Below are 26,807 nucleotides of genomic sequence, written 5' to 3'. Positions count from 1 at the left end.
TTAATGGGTCGATAAATTGGATTATTGCACCATCATTCAAGAATCAGAGCAAACATTTTGGACTGCAATGCCTGAATGTTGGGGGCAAGGCAGGGACAAACCATCCATAGCTTCCGTTCCTAACAGGAGCTGAAATAACTGAAGATGTTTGATCCTGCCTTCGTGGCTCTGGAGGCCTTGGGAGGAGAAGCAGTTTAATTAGGAAGGGTTGTAGATTGATTTGTTAACAAATTCCTATATTGATTCTTTCCTGTTACTTTTGCCATTACTCTACTTCTTGTACTCAACAACTCAGACCTTGGTTAATTCAGTAGCCTTTTCCATAAGCCTTTCCTAACTGCAAGTTATCCCATTTCCATTTCTTCCTGCATACTGATACTGGCTTGATTCCCCATTAGTGCTTTTTTTGTATTATTTTACCACAGTAGCTATTTCAGATTTTCACAACTATATTCAGTCCAGCCCTCTACTCTCTTCTCTCTTCCCTCATTCTCAGCAGACAGCCTCATCTCCTACTTTATGGAAAAAAATAGGAATTTCTGTAGAAGATGCCTTAAACTGGTTCTCACAGCTCCACACCTGTCTTTCCCCTGCTTGCTTGCTTGCTTATCTCTTGCCTTCCCATCTACATGGAAGACTTCAGCCTCTTTCTTTCTGAGCTAATTTTCCTATATACTCTGAATTCTCTCTTTTGATCTCCTAGGGATTTTGTGCCATCAGTTATCCCTTTTCTTTTTAACTAATTTTTAAAAATTATCCTCCAGTCCTCTCTATATTATAGCTACTTTTCTACTTCTTGCCTTCTCTTCACAGCCGAGTTAATTAAAAGAGTTAAAAGAAATTTTAATCCTATCTCCATTTGCTCCTCTTTCCTTTACCATCTGCTTTGACCTCTCCACATCATTGACAATGAGCTTACCTAGGAGACCAGTGCTTCCCTTAAGGACATTTCTCAATCCTTGCTTGTACTTGATCTCTGCATTATTTAAAATTTACCACAATCTTTTTTTTTTTTTTTTTTTTTTTTTTTAATTCTCTCCTTTTAGTATGGCATACTTGACTGGCTTTTCTTCTACAACTCTGATTACTTCTCTTCAATTTGCTTTTGAGTGTTCATTAAATATTTGTGCTTCACAGGCTTCCGTCTTTGTCCGTTTTCTTACCCCACCTCAGTCTCCAAGGGTGATCTCATTCAACCCATTGCTTCAGTTTTTAGGTAGATGTTGCCAATTCCCAAACCTAGGTCTCTAGCCCAATTCTTTTTACCAGGCTTTCCCCACCAGTATATCCAAGTACTTAGTGCATCTCACTTCTTAGATAGCAGAACTCAATAATGGTTCAAAGTGAGCTCATGTTCTCCCCTTTAAAAAGCTATTCCTTCCCTTGAATAATCCTATATCTTGATTGATGGTGCCACCATTTATTCAGTCTTCCCTTCCACTAATCAAAGTGTCATCTTTATCTCTTCCTCTCTCACTCTCCATACCCGATTATCCATGGGTATATATCACGTTCATTCAAGCCTTTTTCTCCTAACTGCCTGGTTTATGCTGTCTCCTTCCTGGTCTTACTCCCTTCTGATCCATTTTCCCCACTACTGCTGCAGTTGGCTTTCTGATACACAAATCTGATTGTTATTCTCCTGCTTAAAAGTCTTCATTAATCATCCACAGCCTCTAGGATTAATAGAAACCTGTGATCTAGGCCTTGCTTACCTCTCTGTGTTTATATTTAATACTCTCTGGCTCTCATCCATCATTTCTGTAAAAAAAAAAAAAACCAAAAAAAACTCACTATTTTTGAAGTCCTTCTGCTCTCTCTGTTTGGAACATACATTTCTCCTACTCATCCTTCAGCATTTCACCTCTTATGGAAGCTTTACACTTAGGTACCCTTTCCAGACAAGACCCTAACTGGGCCTCTGTGCATGTGCTTCATCAGCACCCAGTGCTTACTTACTGTGAGATTCTAGGCGCTTCAAAGCCTCTCTCTCTCTTTTTTTTTTCCCCCCGGTCCATATTGCAATTTTTGCCACATACCAGGTCTTTGAGATAACCAATGCTCAGATACCTTCCATGGCTTCCCATGTTTATCTGTCTCCTTTCTAGACTCACCTGGGTTAGACCTGAAATGTAAATGTTCTCTGCCTCACATGGAACCATTTAGATTTTTAGCTTTGTCTGGGACCCTAGAGGTTATTCACTTTAGTTCCATTGGTATGATAGGACAGAAAAATGGAACTTGAAAGGTAAATATCTTTTGTCAGGTTTCTTCTAATTAAAGCCAGAATTGGTCTCATGATTGCAAATCTAAACAAAGTGCAGCTTCATTTATATGTAATCCCTAAGTTGCACCTTTTCCATAGGCCACATAAACATAACATGTTTGTTTTACTTTTCTACTTTGGTTTATGGGCTGGGTTTTTTTTTTTTTTTTTTTTTCTTGTCTATTCAGCAGGTTAATTCTTTAGTACATGATGTGCCAGGTACTCTTGTCACTGAATATAAAGTAATGAATACTCTAGAGAGAAATCTGTCTTTTAGGCAGGAACTTCCATTCCAGTGGTGGCAAACAAAACAAAACAAAAACAAAATATGTAGATGGTCAAAGTGTTGTAGAGAAAATAAAGCTGAGGAAGAGTAGAGGAGGTATTCCAGGGTTGGAAGGAGGCAGATTTTCAGTAGGATACTCAGGCCTCACTGATAAGGTGACAGGAGCAAAGACTTGAATGAAGTGAAGGAGCAAGTGGTACAAAGGTAAAGAGAACAGCAAGGACAAAGATCTTGTGTGCAAGTGTGCCTGGATAGAAAGAATGTGTTGTGGCTGGAGCAGGGGAGCCAAGGCATGGCCAGTGAGAGATGAGGTTAAATGAGACTGGGAAGCTTGAAGGGTAGCTGATCCTATAGGTTCTTGTAAGCCACTCAAGTATTTGGCTTCTACATTGAATGAGATAGGAGCCATTGTGAAGGGTACCTGGATGGCTCAGTGTCTGCCTTTGGCTTACTTAGATCAAGATCCTAGGGTCCTGGGATTGAGCCCCACGTTGGGCTCCCTGCTCAGTGGGGAGCCTGCTTCTCCCTCTCCTGCTACAGCTCCCCCTGCTTGTACTCTTGCTTGTGTTTCCTTCTCTCTCTCTCTCTCTCTCTCTCTCTCTCAAATAAATAAATAAATAAATAAATAAATAAATAAAATCTTAAAGGAGCCCTTGTGGAGTTTTGAGCAGAGAAGTAATGGCAAGTTTTGTTGACTTTAATCTTTAAAGGATTATTCTGGATTGAGGATTATTCTGATTGAGAATGGAGCTTAGAATCTTTGCTTTTGTTTTCTTTTTAAAACTAAATTCGGGATCCCTGGGTGGCGCAGCGGTTTGGCACCTGCCTTTGGCCCAGGGCGCAATCCGGGAGACCCTGGATCGAATCCCACGTCGGGCTCCCGGTGCATGGAGCCTGTTTCTCCCTCTGCCTGTGTCTCTGCCTCTCTCTCTCTCTCTCTCTGTGTGACTATCATAAATTAAAAAAAAAAAAAAAAAAAATTAAAAAAAAAAAAGATTTAAAAAAAAACTAAATTCAAGTTTTTTTACTTTTTTCTTTTTTAACTTTTATTTTGAAGTAATTATAGTTTTACAGAAGTTGCGAAAGTAGTACAGCGGTCTATTCCATATACCTTTTAGCCAGTTCTCCCCAACGGTTATAATTTATATAATTATAATAAAATGTCAAAGCCAAGAATGTGGTGTTGGTGCAGTGTACGTGTCTGCCATTTTTATCACATGTGTAGATTCATGTGCACACCACCACAATCAAGGCAGAAAACAATTCAGTCATCAGAAGGATCTCCCTTGTGTTACTACCATGCCATTCCCCTCCCAACATCCATGACAACCATTAATCCATTTTCCATCTCTATAATTTTGGCATTTCAAAAACATTATATAAATGGAATCCGACAGTGTGCAATCTATTGATGTTGACCTTTTTCATTTAGCATAATGCCTTTGAGATCCAACTGAGTTGTGTGTAGCAATAGTTTTTCCAGTCTTTATATGAAACTGGAGGCAGGTTATCATGATGGAAGGATGCTTATTTGATGACTTGAGACCTGAGTTCTAATCCAGGTCAGTCAATAAATAGTTTCCTAATCTGAGATTTAGAGACCTTACAATCCACAAAATGAGAGAATTGGAGTAGAACAACACTAAGGCCCTTTCAGCTCAAAATTCTGTAGTTAAAATGAAGTATTTCTGATATTTCCTTATGGTCTGTAGTAATGAAGTCAACGTCTCTTGTTAATATTTACTGTGCGGTAATATTCTATTGTCTCATAAGGACTACTCAAGAAACATAATTGTTTTATTGACATGTTGCTGCTACTTTTATTACTCAAGTGAAAGCATGATAGGCCAAAACAGTACTTGGCAAACTATGTAAAGGTGAGTCTTTGATTTTTCTTCACTATGTTCAGTGATAAGATTAGAAGTAAACCTCCTACTCTACCTTATCTAGTGAGCCTCAGAGGTTCAAGAAATGTAATAAATTCCTGCTAAATGTCAGTTCTACTCTTGAATCCGTTTTTGGAACACATTTCTACTAGTGCATAAAGGCAGTTTTTTGCTATTGAAAAAGGTACTTAGCCTAAGTATAAGGAACTAGCCAGATGTTACCAAAATGTTGGTCTTTAGTTTCTTTGGTAGAAGATATACCATATACATATATTCTTTTATTTACTCATCCTTCTGTCCTCTTTTTTAATATTCCAGAACATTTGGGGAATGCATTATATCTTTAAGAAATAGTATACATCAAACAGTTGAATAGAATAAATATTTGTCAAGAATAAGTATTTGTTGAGAATACATAAATATCAAACATCCTTGCCTCCCACCCTTTTTCACCCCTATCCACGGAAAGGATAGGGCTATTAAAGTCCTTAGTAGAAGGGTTGGAAGAAATTGTGTCTGCTTCCACAATATTCTATAAAACACAACCAGAAATGTGTATTAACACACCTCAGTGTTTATATACTTACTGAAACAATACATTATCTACTTTGCTTTGAATATTATCAGCTAGTGCTGTATAAAAATACTTGTAAAGATGAAGCTATTATTGAATATATATGACTATTGATCTGTAATTGCTAGTTCCTTTTTTTAAAGCTTAGTTTGTTTGTTTTTTTAAGATTTTATTTATTTATTCATGAGAGAGAGAGAGAGGCAGAGACACAGGCAGAGGGAGAAGCAAGCTCCATGCAGGGAGCCCGACATGGGACTCGATCCCAGGTCTTCAGGATCACACCCTGGGCTGAAGGTGGCGCTAAACCACTGAGCCACCTGGGCTGCCCTGCTAATTCATTTTTAAATTATGTTCTAGTTCCCATATATTCTAATTTATTTTATAGAGAATTTAGATCTGCTCCCTTATTTTATAGATACAGAAGCTGGTATAGACTTAGCTTCTTCACAAGAGTTTAAACAGCCAGAGAGCTGGGTTAAGAACTGAGATCCTCTGCCCTGAATCACTGCTCTGTGTCATGAGTTCTTTATGAAACAAGCTCATAATTGCTCTCTATGGCCACAAAGGGCTGGAGGAAGTGGGAAACATTAAGTGGCTTTCACTATTGAAGAATAAATATAAATGCTGTGTATAACTTCTCTCTTGTTGGATGAAGGAGAATTGATCAACATTTTTCAACATTTCTTTTTTATCATATTCATTTGTTTTACTATGTTATTCTTTTTACCCATTTTTCATAGTTTATCTAAAGATTTTTTTTTGCCCTATTAAAGTGCTGATATGAAATAATGCCTTGTGTTAGACCCTCTTTTAAAAACAAGCAAACAAAAACCTCTGCCACACTATAAATGTCTTTTAAAAAGTTGGTTTCCTTTCATGTGCATTTTGAAAGGCCATCAGACCAAACAAACAAAGCTAATATGGAATGTTTTTAGTTCCTAAACATACAAAATTGTTTTAACTGGTAAGCACTTTATCACCTCTAATTTGTTTTTTTCCATTAAAATGAATGTAGTTGGGACATCATTTTTGTTTAGAAACTCAAATGAAATAACTAGTAGAATATCTCTTTTACTAACAATAGGCCTTCTTTACATTCACCTTGTTCACCCATTCTTAAAAACCCTTATAATTGATCCCTGCACCTGAATATAGTAGTAATTCTGTAAAGGCATAGACCCATGTTTTCTTGACTTTATGATATTTGCCTTTCGTATTACACATTTTAATTAATGTTTATGGACATTTCTCAACTGACTTATATTCTCTCAGTGGCAATATCCTCAAAGCCACCCTTCCTTTTCCTGCACTTCTGCTTTTTCCTTAGGAAAGTGGCTAGAACTGTTAGGTTATAGATTGGTTGGAGAACATCAGAGGATCAAGTGTTCAGTTACAGATCATACCAATAAGTCCTTAACTCAGCTAGTAGTGAGAGCAAGATAGAGTTGTCCTCCCTAACACTAAGTACCTAAGCAAAAAGGTAAAGGTTAGTGCTGTCCAGCCACCAGCCCTGGATCCTGTGGTAGGATGAGATTTGGGTAATTCAGTGGAACTCTGGAAGAGAGCACCTTATATGGCCTTTTTCTTTTCTTTTCTTTTTTTTTTTTTTTTTAAGATTTTATTTATTTATTCATGAGACACAAAGAGAGAGAGGCAGAGACATAGGCAGAGGGAGAAGCAGGCTCCATGCCGGGAGCCTGATGTGGGACTCATCCTAGAACTCCAGGATCATGCCCTGAGCCCAAGGCAGGTGCTCAACCACTGAGCCACCCAGGTGTCCTTATATGGCCTTTATCGGGCTTGCAGACTCTGCCAGCCTCACTATGGCACCCGCCTCTCATCCTAGGCCTTGGCTTCCAGGACCTGGTTTAAAGGACCTGTGACCTATGTAACCCATGCTTAGGGACTTTTCCTTTAAACTCTTGGGATGCAACTTCATTATATAAGTTAAATCCATTAAGATGTTGTTAGTTGTAAGAAACAGCAACAACTCTGTCCTAAAGAAGAAGAGAATAGGTTGGGAAGTTATGAGGAGCTAAGAGAACTGACCTAAGGCTGGAGTATCAGACTTGGGAAATAGATAGGGATCAGGGCACCTCCAAAGGGGCAGAAAGTAGGATAATTGTTTTTACTTTGGTGCAGTGTGCCTAGGACACCATCATCATCTGCATGGGGCGCAGTCCCAGAGGAAAGACACTGTTGTAAATGAATTCTGACTGCGTCTTCTCCTTTGCATCACTCCTAAATCAGGAGCATTTAACTGAGAGAGCCACTGCTAGGGACAGGGTCAAGGACAGGCATCTGATGATTTTTATCTTCCTTGGTAGAAGGCTCCAACAGCGGAATATTGCCATTTGTTGAAAGGGGGACTGCAGTTGTCTCTTATATCCATTGTCTAACACATGGATATTTGTCTTTCAAATATGTGTAAAGACCATGCACAAAAGTATGGAATGACTACAGTCACCTTTTGTAGTAGGACCTCTTCCAGCTCAGTGAATTGATTCATGAGTCCAGGACAGTGGTAGGCAAAGGAGCTGGAGCAGATAAAATAGGGGATAAAGAAAGCACATTTATGTCTACAATGTACATTTCTACCTCGTGTTGGAATATATATTGGGAGAAAAATCATCACACATCTTTGAATCATTTCTCCTCGTCTCCTAGGAAAAAGTCCTCCAAATGCTCAGAAGACAATTATTATAATAAGCAAATAATTATAATTGTTATATATATTTATTGTAGCTAACATTAGTAATCGTGTGATCAATTTATAATATGTGGCTAGATTATTTTATTTATTTATTTTAAAAAATATTTTATTTACTTATTCATGAGAGAGAGAGAGAGAGAGGCAGAGACACAGGCAGAGGGAGAAGCAGGCTCCATGCCGGGAACCTGATGCAGAACTTGATCCCGGGACTCCAGGATCGCACCCCGGACCAAAGGCAGGCACCAAACCGCTGAGCCACCCAGGGATCCCCTGGCTAGATTATTTTAAATGTCCTGATAAGTTTTTAATGGATTAAGGGCATCTTGGATAGTTCATGTAAAATAGTTCATTCCTATTTTATAAAATTTTTGAACTTTTTTTTTTTTTTTTTTAAACTAGAGAAAGAGAGAGAGGACAGAGCAAGAGAATCTTAAGTAGGCTCCATGCCCAGCATGGAGTCCAACGCAGGACTCAGTCTCAGGACCCTGAGATCATGACTGAGCCAAAATTAAGTCAAATGTTCAACCAACTGAGCCACCCAGGTGCCCCCTATTTTATATAATTTTTAAAGGACAGCTGTACCATAAAGGGAAACAGGCTGAGAATCTGAAGGATCTTAGTTGCCTATTGTGGTGGTGTTGCTCTCTCTGTTTCTGTTTCTCTCTGGGTCCATCTTCATTTGTATATGGAGGTTTTTGGATTGGATTATCTTTTTGGGCACTTGTTGCTCAAAAATTCTCTGACTCAGTTATTGCCTTGTTTTCATCTAGCGCCCACAGAACCCTTCCCCACCCTCCCAGGAACTCAAGAGTGCAATCAGTCAGCTAGCCAATAAATATTTATTGAGTGCCTACTAAGTGTTTGGCTTTTTTTGGACCAGTAAGGGCTGTGATGTGGTTGGGAAGACAAGATATATACACAAAGGGAGATAATAAGATACAGCAGTGCAAAGATGAGCATAAAATGAGTGGCACAGCCAACAGCATAAAGATGGGGAGAGTGCAGCTAGCTTGCTTGGTAGCTAAATGGACTGAGATTGAGAAGATTGAAAGGTGTTTAATGGACTAGGTTTAGAGAGGTATTTGAAGGCTCTATTGCAGAATGCCTTTAATAGTCTGTTACCCTGTAATTTATGACACTGTATAGTCAAAGGAAAACTGGAATTGGAATTTAAAGATCGGGCTTCTAATCGTGCCTCTGCCACGTAGAAACAGGATTACTTGTAAGTCTGAACTGTTTACTGTTTATACATAATCACTTTGCGCATTGCAAGCAGGAGTAAATTAATGTGTTAAATGCCTATCCTCTAGTAAACTCCCAGTTGATGTTCATTAAATTTGAAATTTTCTTTTGAATGAAAATCAAAGAAATTGTTCTGTCATCTGATGTTTACGGCATGGGGCTCGGGTAAGGTGATTCGCAAGATCCTTTACATCACTGAAATGCCAAGTGTCTGCATAGCCTTTCTTGGTTATAACTATCACTTGTGACCTTTATAAACTTTCCATGCCTCATGTGTCTCATCTGTAAAATAGGGATGGTAAGAGTTCCTAACTCCTGGATTTTGTGACCATTAAGTGAATTTAATAAATGTGTAAAGCATTTAAGTAGTACTTCAAAAAGTCAGTGTTCCCTCTAACCATTTTCTCCTAACCCTCACCCTCTCGTCGTCCTCCCCACTTCTCTCTCCCTTTCTTTCTGTATCCCCTTTTCCCCCTCCACCAACCTTCTCCTCTCCTTTCCCTCCATCAGCATTTCATATATGGTAACTTAATATTGTTTCCATGTTGGAAAATTTCAAACAAAAGGTCACTGTAATTGTGGTGGGTGTGAGAATGAGGATCACTCGCGAGGCCTGCTTAAAGATGCTTCAGCTGACAATGTTGAGAATTGGTAGGCATTGCAAGGAGACCAGGGAGGGGAAAGCTGTTGTAAGTAGTCCAGGTGAGAGGCAGTGGGAGCCACAACTGGGTGAAAGAAAAGAAAGCATTCATGTGGGAAAGATTGGAAATTTGAGTTGAAAGTTTTGACAACTAATTTTATGTGGAAATAAGAGATCAGGCAGGCCTAGGTGACTGGGAGTGTGATGGCCCTACGGTTAGAGATGTTAGGAGAATGAGCTAATTTAGTAGGTTTTAGAAAAGTTTAATTTGGGGAAGGGAATTTTATTTTTGTAATGCTGAGTTTTACATGGTGATGAATCATGTGAATTCACATGTCCTGCAAATAGTTGGAAATGTAACTGCATGGCATATTTAGCATTGAGGGGCCCAACATGGCTGGACTGAAAGTGCATATTTGTTAGACAGTTTGCTTTCTTCAAGCTAGATCCAGTATTTAATTGCTTAATAGTGTTTGAAGGATCTATTTGTCCCCTGGGAAGGAAGCATTACTGTTTAACCGGGGATGTGTCACTTTGGGTACCTACTCTGTATTCTGTCCTGTAGTGTAAGGGAGATTCAGAAAAGTCTGTGAAACAGACATTTTTCTTTCCGGTTTCTTTTCTTTCTGATTTTGAGGTATGGAGATTGGGGATTATATTAGGTATTTTCAAGGTGGACATTGTTTTATTGCCACTTATATTTAATATAACCCTTCTACTTCATCCAGGAGTCATCATTGTCCTAACTATCTCAGATAGGACTGGTAGGTGCAGTGAGACTCAGAGGAGCTGACATAATAGAGTATAATAGCAGTTTTCCTTGTCTTAGAAAGCCGTAACCATGATATTGCTGAATAAATGAAACTATCATCTAAGAGGTGGCAATGAGATTACAGCACTGCAGAAATCCTGGGGGCAGTATAAAATTGTCTGTTTAGTAAGCATAACTATTTTATGTATAACTATTTGATCTTATGCTGCTTCTCCTTCCTTTTCTAAAATCACTTTGACCCATATTTTTCAACACTATTCTCTCCACTATCCAGAGTTCTGTAGCGGGTTAGATGTTAATTCTACTGCTTCCAAGTATATTTCCATCTTCTTTTCCTGTTAGTTGTTCTTTCAGGAGATCAAGAATAGATATGACCTCATGTGAGGTGTGAGTGGAACTAAAGTAATGGGTATGATGTGGCACAGACCACCTTGGGGTAGAGAATTAGCAGTTCTTGACAGGTTGAATATGAAGTGACATCTCTTCATCACCCACTTTGAAACCCTGCTCCCTAGATATCTTTGCTTTTAGTTCTTCCTAAACTGAGGAGTACTGTTGGTTGCTCAGTGGGACATGGCCTCTGAAGCCAGAGGCTTTTGTCAGTGCTCAGGAGTAAGCCTATTATTAATAATGAAGTTTTGATGGATGTGTACTGTGGGGACTCAAGGATTTATCTGTCTCCAAAGCAGTAATTTATTCATGGAATGATTTTTTTTTTCTTTCCCCTCCATCTTCCCTTTCTTCTTCTTTCCTCCCTTCCTCGTGCCCTCCTTTCTTTCTCCCTGCCTGCCAGTCTTGTTTACGGGCCTTCTTCAGTTCCACTAGAATTGTGTAACCCTTTGAGTTCTTCAAAAGTCAGCCTCCATCAGTCTTCCTTCTTTCCCTCCACATCCCCCTCCTGCTGAGAAAGCAGGATTAGGATTCATTAAAGTACAAAGAGGAGACAGAGTCCATGTTTCAAGAGTTCTTGACTTTCATTTCTCAACTGCAGTCTCTAGAAAATGCTCTCATCAACAAAACAGTTGTGTTTAGAACCTGTACATATTCTGAATGCTCATTAAAAGTGAACTAAAACTTATTGGAGAGTTTTGTTCAGAGGAGTGGGGATTGGTTTCTTGGTTTTGTTTTGTTTTATTGCTTAATTTGCTTCTGTGGGTTCAGATCAGTCTCATTCCATACTTGTTTATTCGTGAGTCTGACTTGCTGGGGTCATGCTTCTCTGTGGGTTATGTTGTGTCTTGTGTTCCACATAACCACACCTGAGTTGGTGGATATCCAAGTCAGGAGCAAAGATGTCCTATCCTAAGACTCCAGGTGCCTTAATACAGCCCTTGGTAATTATTGCTTTTTTTCCTCATTTTACCATAGTTCCTGGCTGAGCCTGTCTAGGGACATCAAGAAATTTTTATCTTCTTGTTTTCAGTTTGTGTCATGAATTCTGGGAAAGTCTCTAGCCACTGTTCAGATCCTTTGGTGGTCATCCTGGTGATAGGACTTAATGAAATAAAAAAAAGGAACTTTTAATGATGAAAAGATCCAAAAAAAATCCCATTTTATTTTTCGAATTATGTTAGTTCAAAGGTACGGTAGGAGAGAGATTTGGTAAATCTATAGAGGGCGTTGTGTGCCACCTCAAACGTTTCTAATTATTGATGCTTTTAAAACAGTTTCCTGTCGACATATGCTGCTTGATTATGTTGTAAGTGCCTCTTGAATGTATTTTAAGAAAAAAATGGTGTGTGTGGGGGGGCTGCATTATTGTTCCAGATCCATAGGACCTCAGTCAATGGAGATTGGAAGATAAAGACATTGGGTGGGAGGGGCAACACGTTCCCCCTTGGTGTCATTTTCATACTAGGTTTGGGAAGCTACGTGTTGCTAAGACTTTTTCGTGGTTTGAAACCTGGTTGAAAACAGTAAACCTATTCATTGACCATTGTCTGTAGATGCCTCTCATCCAGAATTTCACTCTCGCCCTTTATAGCCTGTTTTGTCAGCCTATAAAAAAACAAGACTGTCACAAGCCTGAAATTGTCAGGTTCCTGACTCAAAGGGCATGGATATTAGAGGTCTTAGTGTGAACTTGCAAAGAAGATCTAAAGGGAGCCTGGCTTTTGGGCCTGGTAGCCGTTAATCATTTTCCCCATTTCTGCACTATCTTTTTAGAGTGGAAAGCCAACCATATGAGTAAAGGTAGACCTAATATTCTAAAGGAAATAGCTTTCTAGTCCTTACTGCTTTCTATCTTCTTATTAAATCCTATGGTGATCTCTTTCTCCTTCCTTTTCTCTTACCTGTTTGTGAAGAGAGACATTAGCATTTTGTAGTGTCTCTGGTTCAGCCCCACAGTAGTACATCCCTTGTATAGCTGAGGAAAAGTGAGATGAGCCATCTGGTATGTTAGAAATCAATATTGAAACCCTCCCAGCACTTGTGAGAAAGCCTCTCCTTATGGCAAAGGTACAGCCAACGTAAAAAGAATATGAAGGTAGTTTTCTGGCTTTAAGACATTGGAGTCTTCGAGGGTCATGGGTGACAGAGAGCCCAGCTATATGCCCGATGTCTTGTTTGTTGGATCCATGTTGTCACAGTGAATAGCCGTGGGGAGCATATTGTACTTGGCATATGAAATTTGACTACAGAGCCTTAAAGTTACTGTAAAGACATTGTATGGAAAATGTATGTGTCTGTATGCATGCACACCTGTTGAGATATGAACCTCTGATACAGATGATGTGACTTTTGTGAATGAATTGAGCTGTTAATTATCTTCAACCCTTTTCTTTTGCCTTGATTTGAATGTAGGCTAGAGATATTTCTTTATAGGCTTACATTATTCTGAATGTGTCCTTGTGTATGTTTACCAAGAGGAAAATATTCTGCTTTTGCAATGTCCATGGACATGTCAGTGACTGATAAAATGTAGATATTTTCTTAGTGGAAAGTGTTAGGGTCAAATATCTAGATAAAGATCTGTGAGACAGAGCTATTGAGTTATCTGTTATCCCTAGTCAGATGGAGAATGAAGGGGGTGTGTGCATGCATGTGCACAAGTGTGTGTGTTATGGAATTACTCTTTTCCCACTCTTGAAATACTTATCCATGTAGCAGATCCTGTTTTATCAAGTAATGCATTCTCTTTAAATTAGCTCTAGTGTTAGGACCAAATCATAGAAGTCACAAATGTGTGAGTGACTGAGACTGTGTATGTGTATATATAGTGAAGGTTTTCATATAAGTAAAACTATTAAGGATAATGGAAGCCAAGTTTCCATCAGAAGGGAAGTAACAGATATGGAAAGGAAGAAAATGAAAATGAACTCTCTAGTGTTGGAGTGAGATTGTTGGTATCTTTGTGAACTCATGGTAGATGGTTCAGGTTCTCTAAAACGCTGATGCCAAGACAGAATTAGACATGAAAGAGATTAATTGGTGGAAAACCCTTCTGTGGGAAAATGGGAGGGGAGCTCAAAGAGGCTGGGAGTGCCATCAGACTGCAGTGTAGCCCTAATATCTATGGCAAAAGATGGGAGTAAAGGAAGGTTGAATTGGAAAAGTCTGAGAGTTACCACAAAGCCAACAAGGAGTCCTTAAGCCAAAGTTGCCATCAGAGAAGTCCCACATCTCTTAGCAATAGGCCTGCCTTAGTATCTGCTGTGCCCACGCAAGGAGCAGCTGGTGGGAAGCATAGCTTTGGCCGAAACAGTGATGGATTTCAGAGCACAGCAGCTGGGACTGTCCATCAATTATGCTTCCTGCAGTCAGAGATCCGAAAGGCACATTTTCATGACTGCCACACACACAGTAGTTATAGATTGATCTAGAAATAAATGTATGGGAATAAAGATGTAAATGTGGGCTTTTTAGATAAATGGCTAATTTCAGAGCTGCAGAAAACCGTACAAGAGAAGCCTGGAACATGTTGTTATACCAGAAAGCAAGGAAGTACTCAAGGGGAATGATGGGGGTGGGGGGCATGTCCAGAGGAAAGAGAAACCAGCTTGACATGGCTCCAACTGGCCGAATTGGGAACCATTTCAGTATCACAACAAATAATGATAGTAGTGGATTATGACTAAATGAAATGACATTCCATGATGTTATCTTGCTATAATTAAATAAATGAATAACTTTGGAATTTGAGGGATGAAAATTATATAATTCAAAGTCTCTTCAAAAAATACTTATCAGGGGATCCCTGGGTGGCTCAGCGGTTTAGCGCCTGCCTTTGGCCCAGGGCGTGATCCTCGAGTCCCGGGATCGAGTCCCACATCGGGCTCCCGGCATGGAGCCTGCTTCTCCCACCTCCTGTGTCTCTGCCTCTCTCTCTATCATAAATAAATAAATAAATCTTTTTAAAAAAACATCATTCATAAAGAGAAAAAGAGTAACTTTACAGTGGAGAAACCTGATAGGCACTACCTTATGAACTGATCAAAGTGAACATTATCAGTAAATTGTACATTTCATAGGAGGCCAAGGGAACAATACATCCATCACTTCTATGATATTCCTGCTAAAAATACGTAACTTGCATCTGATCACAAAGAAACATCAGACAAACCAAAATAACTGGGCTGTATTCTTCAGAAGTGTCAAGGCTGCAGGGTAGCTTAAGAAAGATGGCAGAATTGGTCTAGACTAAAGAGACACGGATCCTTTTTCCCCCCTAAATATTCTATTGGAATAATTGACAAAATTTGATTAGGGTTTGTGGATTAGATGATAATAATGTATCTTTATAGGTATTCTGGTTCTATTATTTTTTGATTTTGTAGGAAAATATCCTGAATTGTGGGAAATGCACACTAAAGATTTGGCGGGTGAGGGTATAACAGATGGGTTACTCACTACCAAATAGATCAAAGAGTAATGACATGTTCCTTGTTATATGCAGTATGTCCAACTTTTCTGTAAGTTTGTTTCAGAATTGCACACATATACACCAGTTAAGTAATTGAGGTAATCTTAGACAGTTATCTGACCTATCAGCGTGTTGCTATTCCATCCTTGGGGTGGGGTCTCGGGATGGGGAAAGGCAGGCAAAAATGTGATGAACTATAAACTACTGTAATTCAAATCGACTTTTTAAGAATCCTCTTTTGTATGGGCATAGAATACCTGTTCACCCTGTTGGCAGAGTTTACTACCCCATGGTTTCAGAGGTATCTTATGAGGGGAAAGTATGAGCTTTTTGGAATCTGCTTGCTGAGGAAACAGTGGGCAAAGAAGGTGTCAACTATGTGGAGACCTTTTGAGAAAGCCTGTATGTGAGACCAAAGTTGTTTGTGCTTGTATCAGAAACATCTGATCATGCCTGATGGCAACAGTTCAGTTTTATCAGAACCTAAATTTCTCTTTTAGCTTGGAGAAGAATTTCAATCTCAGCACTAATTCTTTGTGTTTCTAGCTGATACAGAGAGATGATTTCCTGTTAGACTTCCAAGGCTGTTAGGTCCCTTTTTATATGCTGATTATGAATTATCCATTCGAGCCAGACATGTGTAATTTGAGTAGAATTACTGATACACTCAAGAAAGCAGAACTTATAAATTTGTCTAAAGCAGCCTAATGCCATGGCACATAATTTAATGTTTTCTTTTTTTCCACTGGGCAACTGGTCAATACACCCATGTCAGGATTTGAGCCATCTTTGGCCAAGGGGAAAATCTCCTGACCTTTCATTAGTGGCCAAAAGAAAGTCAAGTACATGGATCTAGGCTAATTCCATTTTCTCTCTCCCTTTCATTCTCTTTAAATTGAAATTTTAGATAATGTAGAGGAGAAAGACAAAAGTTGGTAAGGCACATAGAAAGCTTTTGTCCTTAATTCTATGCTGGGCAAGCTTGGTTAATAGTTGCTTAGTATAATAATGTTCCAAGGCTGTATTTCCAAAACCATTAGGTGTTTTTCTGATACTCCAAAAGAGTATCTCAGAATTTTCAGGATGTATTAAAACAAAAGTAAAAGAATGTACTGTGATTTTTGCGACATTTAAAAATTACCCCGAATAAACTAAGTTTGTTCAGAAAATATGTACTGCCTATTTTATGCCAGCTATTGGTCTAGGCACTTCAGTGTAGAAAGATGCAGCCCTGGCCCTCTCAGAAAGACAGATAGGCAATTAATTAATAATTGTAAGATGGGGTGATGAGTCCTCACAGGGGAATATACACCAAGAAGAAAATATATGTGATGTTATTTTCACATGTTTGCCTCGTAGTAAACACCCAGTAATGACAGCTGTTATTATTTCATGTGTTTTTACTCTCCTCACTGCTCACTAAGCACCAGCACCACTGTTCCTCCAGGAGAAATCTGTAATTAGGGATAAGAAGCAAAGAAAACAAGGCTTACGCGCTAAGCCATGGAGAGAAGGGAGAGGCTGGTTGTGGACAGGTTGTAGAGTGGGAATCCTAGGCCTTATCTGCTTTGTCTAATAATGTCTGTTAGCTGACAGGATACAGAACGGAAGGACTGTGCCCTTGGTTGTCTGCTGGCTGCGTAAGTTCTCAGTTCCATTCTGCGGATTGATGTGAGCAGTACTAACAGGAGTGTATCACTGAACATTTGTGCTATTTTGCTTCATTTTCTCTCTTCATGTAGGGGCTTATTTGTGTGGATCTTTTCTTGCCTGCTCAGTCATTCCAGCTTTCTCCTTCAATCCCCATGTATTGACTGTAAATGTCAGCATGCAGTAGTTCCAAGTGCAGTAACAAAGAAGTCTTTGTTCTTTGAGCATTTCAGGTCACCAAGACATCTCAACCTGCCATAGGTGGAGCCATCCCCCTAGTCTCTCTCACCTGTTAGTGGGTGGAGCTGCTCTCCTGCCCCTTTGGGGTTCTTGATAGTACCCTTAGTTAAATTCTCACCATAGATCAATACCTACAGCTGCTGATTTGGGGCTGTTGGTATTCTCCATGCTGCCAAACCCGACTCTGTGATAATGAGAGCATTTGCCAGCACACTTATACGGTGACTCAGGAGACAGGGTGGCCAGCAAAGCAGCCTCTTTGTGGGAGTGGATTTTGAGAAGTGCTAATTCTGTGGCGGTTTGGAGATATTAATATCATGCTGGCAGTAGATAAGCAGGCAGTAGAGGGGCACATAATGAGAGCGAATCAGCCATAGCATCTTTTCCTCTTTTCTCTACCCACACATATTTTTTTCTTCTTCTTTTAAAAAACTAAATACCTGGGTTTTGATGAAGAGAACCCTTCAGTGGTTTAAACATGCATGTAGAATGGTTAGTCTGGCTTCCAGCATCTCTAAAGTCTGGGGTTCTAAGAACGTTAGTGTGTTAAGAGTTAACTACATTTCCAAACAACACTAAATCATAGCATATGGTACAGTAGCCTATTGCTTACCCTACCTCCTCCCTGTAGGGCAGCTAACCAGATGGTTTGAGTGGGGCCTTTGGTGTAACTATGACAGACACAAAGAAAGACATAACCATCACTCTCTCCCAATAGTATCATGCCTCTTGTCCTACAGTGCTTGCTGCAGGTAATTTTTGAAAATTTATTTTTGCAGTTTGCAGCTTATTTTGCTTCACATCAAAAGTCTTTTTCCATCTTGGCGAGGAACCATGCAAATATGCTCTATTTGTTGTCTGAGAGTATTTCCAATGTACTCTTTTCTAGTTAGAGTATATGGAGGCCACTTACAGTGGCACCTCTTATTCTGGTGAAGAAGACGACACATTTGAGAATTGCTTTAATAAACAGGGCTTTAAGCTAAATATTTCTGTAGTCCTAAAAGGACTCTCTATTTGGAGTATTGCTATGAAGCTGGTCATCTCATATTTACACTTCTTACCTAATTTTTTCTTCTATCTCATGCCGTTTCTTCATAAAGAACTTCCATTTTTACCATGTGAACCATGCACCAGCCACCAAATTCATAGTTTTACCTTCGAGAAGCCCCTTTTGGGTGGAAGAGCCACTGTCAGGAGTTCTTTTTTTTTTTTTTTAAGATTTATTTATTTATTCATAGAGACAGAGAGAGAGAGAGAATGAGAGGCAGAGGCACAGGAAGAGGGAGAAGCAGGCTCCATGCAGGGAGCCCGACATGGGACTCGATCCGGGGTCTCCAGGATCACGCCCTGGGCTGCAGGCGGCGCTAAACCGCTGCGCCACTGGGGCTGCCCTTTTTTTTTTTTTTTTTTTCCACTGTCAGGAGTTCTGAGGAGAAGAGAAGCACTGAGGTATTAGGTTAAACTAACCTTTCTAACATTGCCAAGCTGGAATGAGGCATTTTTCTAGTTACAGTATAGACTAGAAAGGAGATTTTAAGAAATTTAGGTCATGCTTTTATGTGTTTTGTTTTTTATCTATGTGCCTGATATTTTAGAGAAGACTTTTCTTGAGGGTAGTGGCTTGTTTATAACATTCTGTAAATAGCCCTGCCTAATGTGGGCTTTTTACAGATATTTTCTGCTAGTTTTTATGTATGGATTCATATAGCATCTGACTGTAGTAACCAGAAAGGTGCTGAGCTAGGTAGGAACTTTGGTATTCCATCTTTTATTTGGATTTCTAGTTAAGCAACTCATTGGTCTTCTCCCTGCCTGTGTCAGGATGCATTAAGACCTCCAGGTGCTAAATGTTATTATTTCTGTTGACTGAGCCCTGTATGCAGCTCTAGTGCTCACTGACCTATCTTTTCTGTTGCAGAAACATTGCTGAGGCCCTTGTCAGCAAAGGTCTAGCCACGGTGATCAGATACCGGCAGGATGACGATCAGCGATCCTCTCACTATGATGAGCTGCTTGCTGCAGAGGCCAGGTGAGATGAATAATTCCAAAGTGAACACACTGGGTCCAACAGTCCCACTTTTTCTTTCCCACTATCCTGCCTATCCCTGAGCAGAATGTGATGGAAAGCAATACGCTGAAAAAGCTTGTAGTACACTTTTATCCCACACTTTAAGGATCAAAAGAAAAGGGCACACTTCGAATGTGCTGTGTAACCTTGATTAAATACACTTGGACCTCCATTTTCTTTAGATCTGCAAAATAGACATATAGTAAATATGATCTCCTGTAGATATAAAATGAAACCTAGGTGAGAATTTAAGGTATTTTTACCACCCCCATCCTGTCGTTCCATGGGACTAACAATGAAGTTCTGTTTATGTGTGCAGGACATTTGCCTCAGGTTCTTACCTCTAGAGACCTCTGCTCCCAAGCCCCTCCCATTTATCACCTCTCAGCCTTTCATCATGTACAAAGGAAATGAAAACATTTATTAGGAAATGAGTTTTTGTTTCACACTTCTGACAGCTGGCAGGAGAGCATTTAAGAAGCCCTGTGACATTTTATTCTTGTCCTTCATCCCTGTGGCTGGTTGCCCCAAGGACATGCGTTCTGCTCAGTGTTATTTCTTAACCAGTGACATTCCCTATGGCTCTTACTCACAGAGACTTCTGTCACTGGGTGGTGCTGGTAGTTTAGTGATTCCCAGACTTCTTAGGAAAGAACAAAAAATGAGCTGATGCTGAACTAACTTGGGTAGTTCAGCCGACTGCTTGGTCTCAATCAAAATATAGCCACTATTTCAAAGAGGCATGTGCCACACTCAGCCACTTATTTAGTTCTAGAAGTTTGGTAGTTGCCAGGTTATACTCTTAAGTTTGAGGAGGAATGAGTTTGGGCACATGTTATCTATACTCCAGACTTTGTCATTGAGATCACTTCTTTTGCTCTTTGGCACAGAACATTGCCCTGATATGTGACATTTACCTCTAACATCATGTCACATCCTGATGGATAGAGCATCTATAGAATGTCACACAGAATGTCAGCTAAGAAATCAGTGTGTCAGACTGTTGTGGCTTTTTGTATTCTTTCTTGTGGGCTTTTCCCAATAGCCCCTGTCTAAATAAAACCTAACTGACAGGGCAGCCCCTGTGGCGCAGCGGTTTAGCGCCGCCTGCAGCCTGGGGTGTGATTCTGGAGACCCTGCATGGAGCCTGCTTCTCCCTCTGCCTGTGTCTCTGTGCCTCTCTCTCTCTGTGTCTCTATGAATAAATAAATAAAATATTTTTTAAAAAAACCTAATTGACAAACACAAAGAATTCAGTGGAAACACCAGTAGCTTTGTTGTTTTAAGACTCTTTAATGGCCAGCGTAAAATAATATGATATGTAATCCATAATTGGTTTTTCTCTCAATTGTTCCTCACTTTTCCTTCTCTCCATGCCTATATTATCACTAAGGCAGCCTGGCTGAAAGAACCCATATTGGGAAATGCAGCTTCACATTGCTAAGTACTATTTGATGATATAGATACTCTAGGAAATGGATAGCGATTAGACCATACTTCAGTGGGGATTCAGAAGGTGAGTCTGTGCTCAGCCTGTGTGGGTGGGCTCAGTGTGACCTGGTGATAACTTAAAAAAAATAGGTTATATGTTCCTAGCATAGCAGGAGCACTAATTAATACAATGGGATCTAGACTCCTGTTTTCTGCCCTGGTGTCACTCTGCCACTAGTAAATATATGTAACAGGCAAATATTTGCTGGAATTATGAAAATAATTTGCCTAGCTGCTCTGGAAAGTGAGGCCACAACAAACTTTCTTTTTTATTTTAAACTTTTTATTTTTTTTATTTATTCATGAGACACACACAGAGAGAAAGGCAGAGACATAGGCAGAGGGAGAAGCAGGTTCCTCCTGGGGAGCCCGATATGGGACTCGATCCCAGATCCCAGGATCATGACCTGAGTCAAAGGCAGCTGCCCAACCGCTGAGCCACCCAGGCATCCCTGATTTTTTTTTTTTTTTAAGTTATACACCCATCCATTGTGGGACTTGAGTTCACAACTCCAAGATCAAGAGTTGCCTTCTCTTCCAACTAAGCTAGCCAGCCACCCCAACAAGCTTTCTTATGCTGTTGAAGATAGCTACTTGTGCTATGTTTAATGAGTATACATAGATATTGAAATTGTTTTTATAGATTATGTTCTAAATATATTTTAAGTTTTTATTTAAATTTCAGTTAAGGTACAGTGTAATATTAGTTTCAGGTGTGTAGTATAATGATTCAGCACTTCCATACATCACCCAGTGCTCATCTCAGCAAGTGCACTCCTTAATCCCCATTACCTATTTCCCATACCCACCTCCCCTTTGATACCATCAGTTTGTTCTGTATAGTTAAGATACTGTTTTTTGGTTTGCTTCCTTCTTTTTTCCCGCTTTGCTCATTTGTTTTGTTTCTTCAATTCCACATGAGTAAAGTCATATGATACTTGTCTTTCTCTGACTTATTTCACTTAGCATAATACTGTCTAGCTCCCTCAATGTTGTTGCAAATGGCAGGATTTCATTCTTTTTTTATGGCTGAGTAATAGTCCAGTGTGCGTGTGTGTATGTATACACACCACTTCTTTATCCTTTCATCAATCAGCAGACACTAGGGCTCTTTCCATAATTTGGCAATTGTAGATAATGCTGCCATAAATATTGGAGTACGTGTATCCCTTCAAATCAGTATTTTTGTATTCTTAGAGTAAATACCTAGTAGTGCAATAGCTGGATCATAGGGTATTTCTATTTTTAACCTTTTGGAAACCTCCATACTGTATTCCAGAGTAACTGCACCAGTTTGCATTCCTACCAACAGTGCAAGAAGGTTCACCTTTGTCTGCATCCTCACCAGCACCTGTTGTTTCTTATGTTTTAGCCATTCCAACAGGTGCAAGGTGATATCTTATTGTGGTTTTGATTTACATTTCTCTGATGATCATTAATATTGAACATCTTTTTTGTGTGTCTGTTGACCATGTGTATGTCTTCTTTGGAAAAAAATGTTCATATCTCTGCCCATTTTTGAATTGGGTTATTTATTTTTTGGGTGTTGAGGATAGTGACATTTTTAAACTTTGAGGTTTTAGGAAGAAAACGGCCTACTTAGCACTCATTTTAAAGTGGAATCGATGTAACAACATGCTTGTCTGGTAAAGCAGTGAGCAGCCTAGAGATAATTGTGTTGAGCCATTGCTTTCAGACTAGTAGTGGAAAAACTGGCTTCGGGGCCATTGCACTGTTGCAGGTTGAGTAAACAGAGAGGAATTAACCACTTCCCAAACCGGTGAAGCCTTGCCATAAGGCAGTACAGACCTCATAAAAGAAGTAGGAGAAATGGCCAGCATGACCTGTGAGTCTTCCTTAAAAGCAGTATGTTAGCCCCAGGATGGTGGCCCAGTGCCATCCTGTAGATACGACCCCTCAGTGAGGTAAATGAAGATCCGAGAAAGATTGGAACACCTGCCAGATGGGAATGGTGGTTTTGTAGCCATCCAAAAAATGTTTTCAGTTCAGAATGTATGCTCCCCCATTTTATTAGTGGTAGAATTGACTTTGCTTTAAGACCACCTATTTTCTGCCACTCTGCTTTTAGTTTGCTTTCACTTTGAAGCCCTCCATTTCTTCATGGCGTACATTCTTTGTGTTCCCTTACCATTCTTACTTGGTTCTGGCACATTACAGCATGTCTGAGCTCTTTGTACATGCTTCTGCTGCCCCTTATCTGGCCTGTCTGCTGAATATTATTTTAGTATAGGGTTGTTTTCCCCTAGATAGATGAGCTATTTTTTCCAGTTGAACTCTGCCTTGTAATTTTATGCCCCTGTCAGTGCGGTTCCTCCACCTCCCAGCTTCGTGTCCTCTGCAGATCTCATTAGTGAGTTGTTTACTCCTTTCCTGGGCCCTAAATAGAACCCCTAAACAAGAATGGCTTTGATGTTGACCCCAAGTCTCTCACTACATGGACTGTCACTTAACTGTCTTTTAATAATCATCCTTCAGCTACTTTTTAATCTTGGGTGATTGTGTGCCAAACCAAGCCAATTTGAATTAATTTCCCAAGTATAATTTCTTGAGGTGCTATATCTAATGCTTTAGCAAAGGCCAAATTAATAACTTCTGCTATATTCATATCAGTCTTTCATCCTGGAACTCACTAGGTAAATAATACATGGATGAAGGTAATGTAGCAAGGCTATCACTTTCTTTAGCCCTTCCCTACAGGGGTGTTGTTTCTAACAGATTGCTTTGTCCCTGACCTCTAGATTCCTGTTTTTCCCTCTGGTTATCACTGGCAATATCGGCATTGGTGCACAGTGCTCTTCCGTTGACTCTGCTTTCCACAGCACTGCTTGGCCATTAATCCTTTTTGAGAAACATTGTAAGCTTTGGGGAAAGAGCAGCCTGTTAATGTGCCTGACTTCGCAGGTCAGCGTGGCTGCCTGTCCAGGAGTCGATGAGCTTTCTTAGGGCTCTGCAGCCACTGCTTCCCCTGCCAAGGACTCTGTCCTGCCACAGTTTCTCGGACCACGTGGTTCAAGTTCAGGAAGTGATGAATTATGTGCTCACTGGGAAGCCAGGAGAGAGAGAGGGGAGGGAAAGTACCAGTTTGAAGTCAGCCCACTATTTTCAAGCATATCCACCTGCCTGCCAGGAACAAGTTCATACCATCTTGGCTACTCTCTTCAGCATGCCTGACCCTTCCAGGCCCCTTTTTTCACATGCTTCTCTACTTCTGGGAAACCCTCATTATACCTCCAATACCTGGCATATTTAGAGGAAAGCACATCTTCTTTGTTAGAGGGATAAATACACTTGTAATTCCCAGTAGGCACCTTCCTTTCCAGTTGGGTTGTCTGTCATCAGCTGCCTCCTCCCTCATTACCTTGTGTCCTGGCAAGATAAGATTTTTGGCATTTTTGGTGATACTCTCACACCTTGCCTATCTTATGGGCTCCATTGAAAAGCCCTTGGTTTTGTCCCAGGGTTCTGAGAGTTTTAGTGTGTGTACTTTGTGTTTTTAGTAAAAAAAAAAAAAAGACCTTTTATGCAGCTGACCCATGCTTCATGTTGTCACTCCTGAATTTGGTTCTCCCTTTTAGGGACCTTGTATAGGCTTCACTGGGAACCTGACACATCATGTCTTTTCTGCACACCCCTAATTTTTCATTTCCATGTGGACTTTCCAACACTTTGAATTCTTATTTTATTGTGGTATTTCTCACTCAGCTGGCTCACTGCTTTACTTGGATTGATGGGTGTCCTAAGCCTAAGGTGGGGCTTTTGACTCCTTTAGAGGATCTGTCTCATATCCTTCTGAAGTATTTCTAAGATACTGAGTGAGTCATTATTGGGACCTTTTTTATTGTCTCTCATATTCTAGCCTATGTATTTGGTATAACACTTCCAGTTTAATTTTAAGTAGGCCAGAATGTGAATTTCCTTAGCATTCTAAGAGGTCTTTCGAGTGGGCTTTTGTTGAGCTTGTTATGGGCACTGAAGATGAGCTGGTGGTAATGCTTGGAGCCAGATCAAAGCCTGGCTGTGTGCCTTGTTTTCCTTGGACATCCAGACCCGGGGGATATCATCTGTGCATTCTCCTGAAGCTACCAGTAACGTGATTTAAAAATGTAATATTTTAAAATTTCTTAGAAACTGTTAGAATCTGTGGCTTGTTGCTGGAAAACACAGAAGTTCTGTTAGCTCAGCGTTGGGGCTTTATTCCTTTAAGGCACCTTTTAATTCTAAGATTTTGTAATTTCAACATAAGGATGTATATATTCAAAAAAGAAATTGATGCCCCAGCTTGACTGTGGGAAAGCAATTGCATCGAACAATCTAGTGTCTGAGCAGATTTAAATGAATTTAGAATCATTCTGGACATACATAATGAGGTTAGGGTTATCTCATGAGAAGAGAAAAGGGCAGACTCTCCCTTATCTTTTTGTGTGTATGCTCCTTGCCCTGCACACTGCAGATTGAGGAAACTGGTGGTGTCCTCTCTTTAAAAGGCAAGTGGAAGCCTGCCCCCTATCTCAGCTCTGCCTGGGCTCCTTTCCAGTCTCCATGGGGACTTATGTTTCTTATGGAACAAATCTTGCAAGATTTTCTTTAAAAATATAAACAAATAAGTAGCAATCCTGCCTTGCTGACCTCTGCACCTCTAGTCTCCAAACCCCATAAACACCAGTCCTTGATTAAAATCCTGTCATTTGTCTCTTGTGCTTTTACCTACTGTGGTTGACAGCACCCTCCCTTGTTGCAGCTTCTCTCTGCTGGAACCTCTAGGAAATCCAGACTGGCATTTCCATCACGGACTTTGATCAGAAATCTAGAACTTGCTAACCCTTTCCTAGGCCAATATCAGTAGTCATTATGAAGAAGGAAACAGTTTGAAGTAACATTCTCCCTTGATGATGCAGTTATTGGGGGCCAAGGTGGACCTACCATTTCCATGTTAGTAGCAGTGAGTTACAAATGCATTTTGCATTACTACTAAAGTGCTTTCTGTACCACTGGGAAAGAAGTGTTTTAGTCTCCTATTCTTAATGTAGCCAGAGCACCTTCACTTTTTTCCTGATTTATAGGAGTTTTTCCACAAAATTTCAATAGGTGAAAAAAAATTTTTTTAAGCTGTTTCTTGGGGGAAAAAAAAAAAAAACAGAGCTTTTGGATAGAGTCCCTCCTCTCTGTATCTTTAACCTGCATTTACAGTACTGGTTATAAATGAAATGTGAAGACTTACTCACCAGCACTTTCCATTGCTAAGTTAAGACCTCTGGCTTTAGGATTCTTAAATGGAAGAGTTCAGCACTATGCAGTTCCATTTGTTAAGTGTGTTAATAAAAAGCAAGTTTCATCTGTGTTACACCTATCCAGTGAGGAAACTGGTATTGAATTTGAGTGTGTGTTTTGAAATTTTGATACTAATATGTCCTATCACAAGGTATAGATTATATGAGTTAACCACTTCTCCAAGAAAACAGATCATTCCTCTACTGGGAATAGTGATTCAAGGCAGGTTTCTCTTGATTTCATTTATTTATTCATGAGACACACACACACACACACACACACACACACACACACACACACACAGAGGTAGAGACACAGGCAGAGGAAGAAGCAGGCTCCATGCAGGGTGCCTGACGTGGGACTCGATCCTGGGTGTCCAGGACCACAACCTGGGCCGAAGGTGACGCTAAACCGCAGAGCCACCCAGGCTGCCCCAAGGCAGATTTCTCTTGCCAGTGATGGCTTTGCATTCATTTCTTCTCTCCATTCTCATTTTCTTGAGTGTATCCTGGGTCCCGGCATTGGGGATAATAGTAAAGAAGAAGAAAGATAATAGACTCCAGCCTTACAAAGCATGTAATCTCAGAGGGACCGACATTAAATAACTTTAATAGTACCTCTGGAAATTGTGATTTTTCCCTATTTCTTTGCTTTTCCTCCTGTTTTCTTAGCCCCTCCTCCTTTCTCCCTTTCCATTAACACAGCCTGCCTTACATCTTTTTTTATTCCATCTCTCATTTCTATTAAATTTTCCCATGAGAGCATTTCCGTGAAATTCATCTCTTCTATCCAGCCTCTGTTCTTATCTTCTCAATAGTTTAAT

At 40.0% G+C, this 26,807-nt stretch overlaps 1 protein-coding gene across 2 annotated transcripts in view; it reads left to right on the top strand.

Moving 5' to 3' along the window:
- The window catches only part of SND1 (staphylococcal nuclease and tudor domain containing 1), a 420,776-nt gene that overhangs the window by 209,555 nt on the left and 184,414 nt on the right, over window positions 1–26,807 (top strand). For both annotated transcript variants that reach the window (XM_035698273.2, XM_049093379.1), the window contains exon 13: window positions 19,055–19,165. In XM_035698273.2, coding sequence (XP_035554166.2) covers window positions 19,055–19,165 — 111 coding nt within the window. The remainder of the gene's footprint in view (window positions 1–19,054; window positions 19,166–26,807) is intronic.

This window comes from Canis lupus, chromosome 14, assembly GCF_003254725.2.
Source record: "Canis lupus dingo isolate Sandy chromosome 14, ASM325472v2, whole genome shotgun sequence".
Classification (NCBI taxonomy): Eukaryota; Metazoa; Chordata; class Mammalia; order Carnivora; family Canidae; genus Canis; species Canis lupus.
Note: the sequence above shows the minus strand (reverse complement) of the source record. Positions and strands in the feature narration are given on the sequence as shown.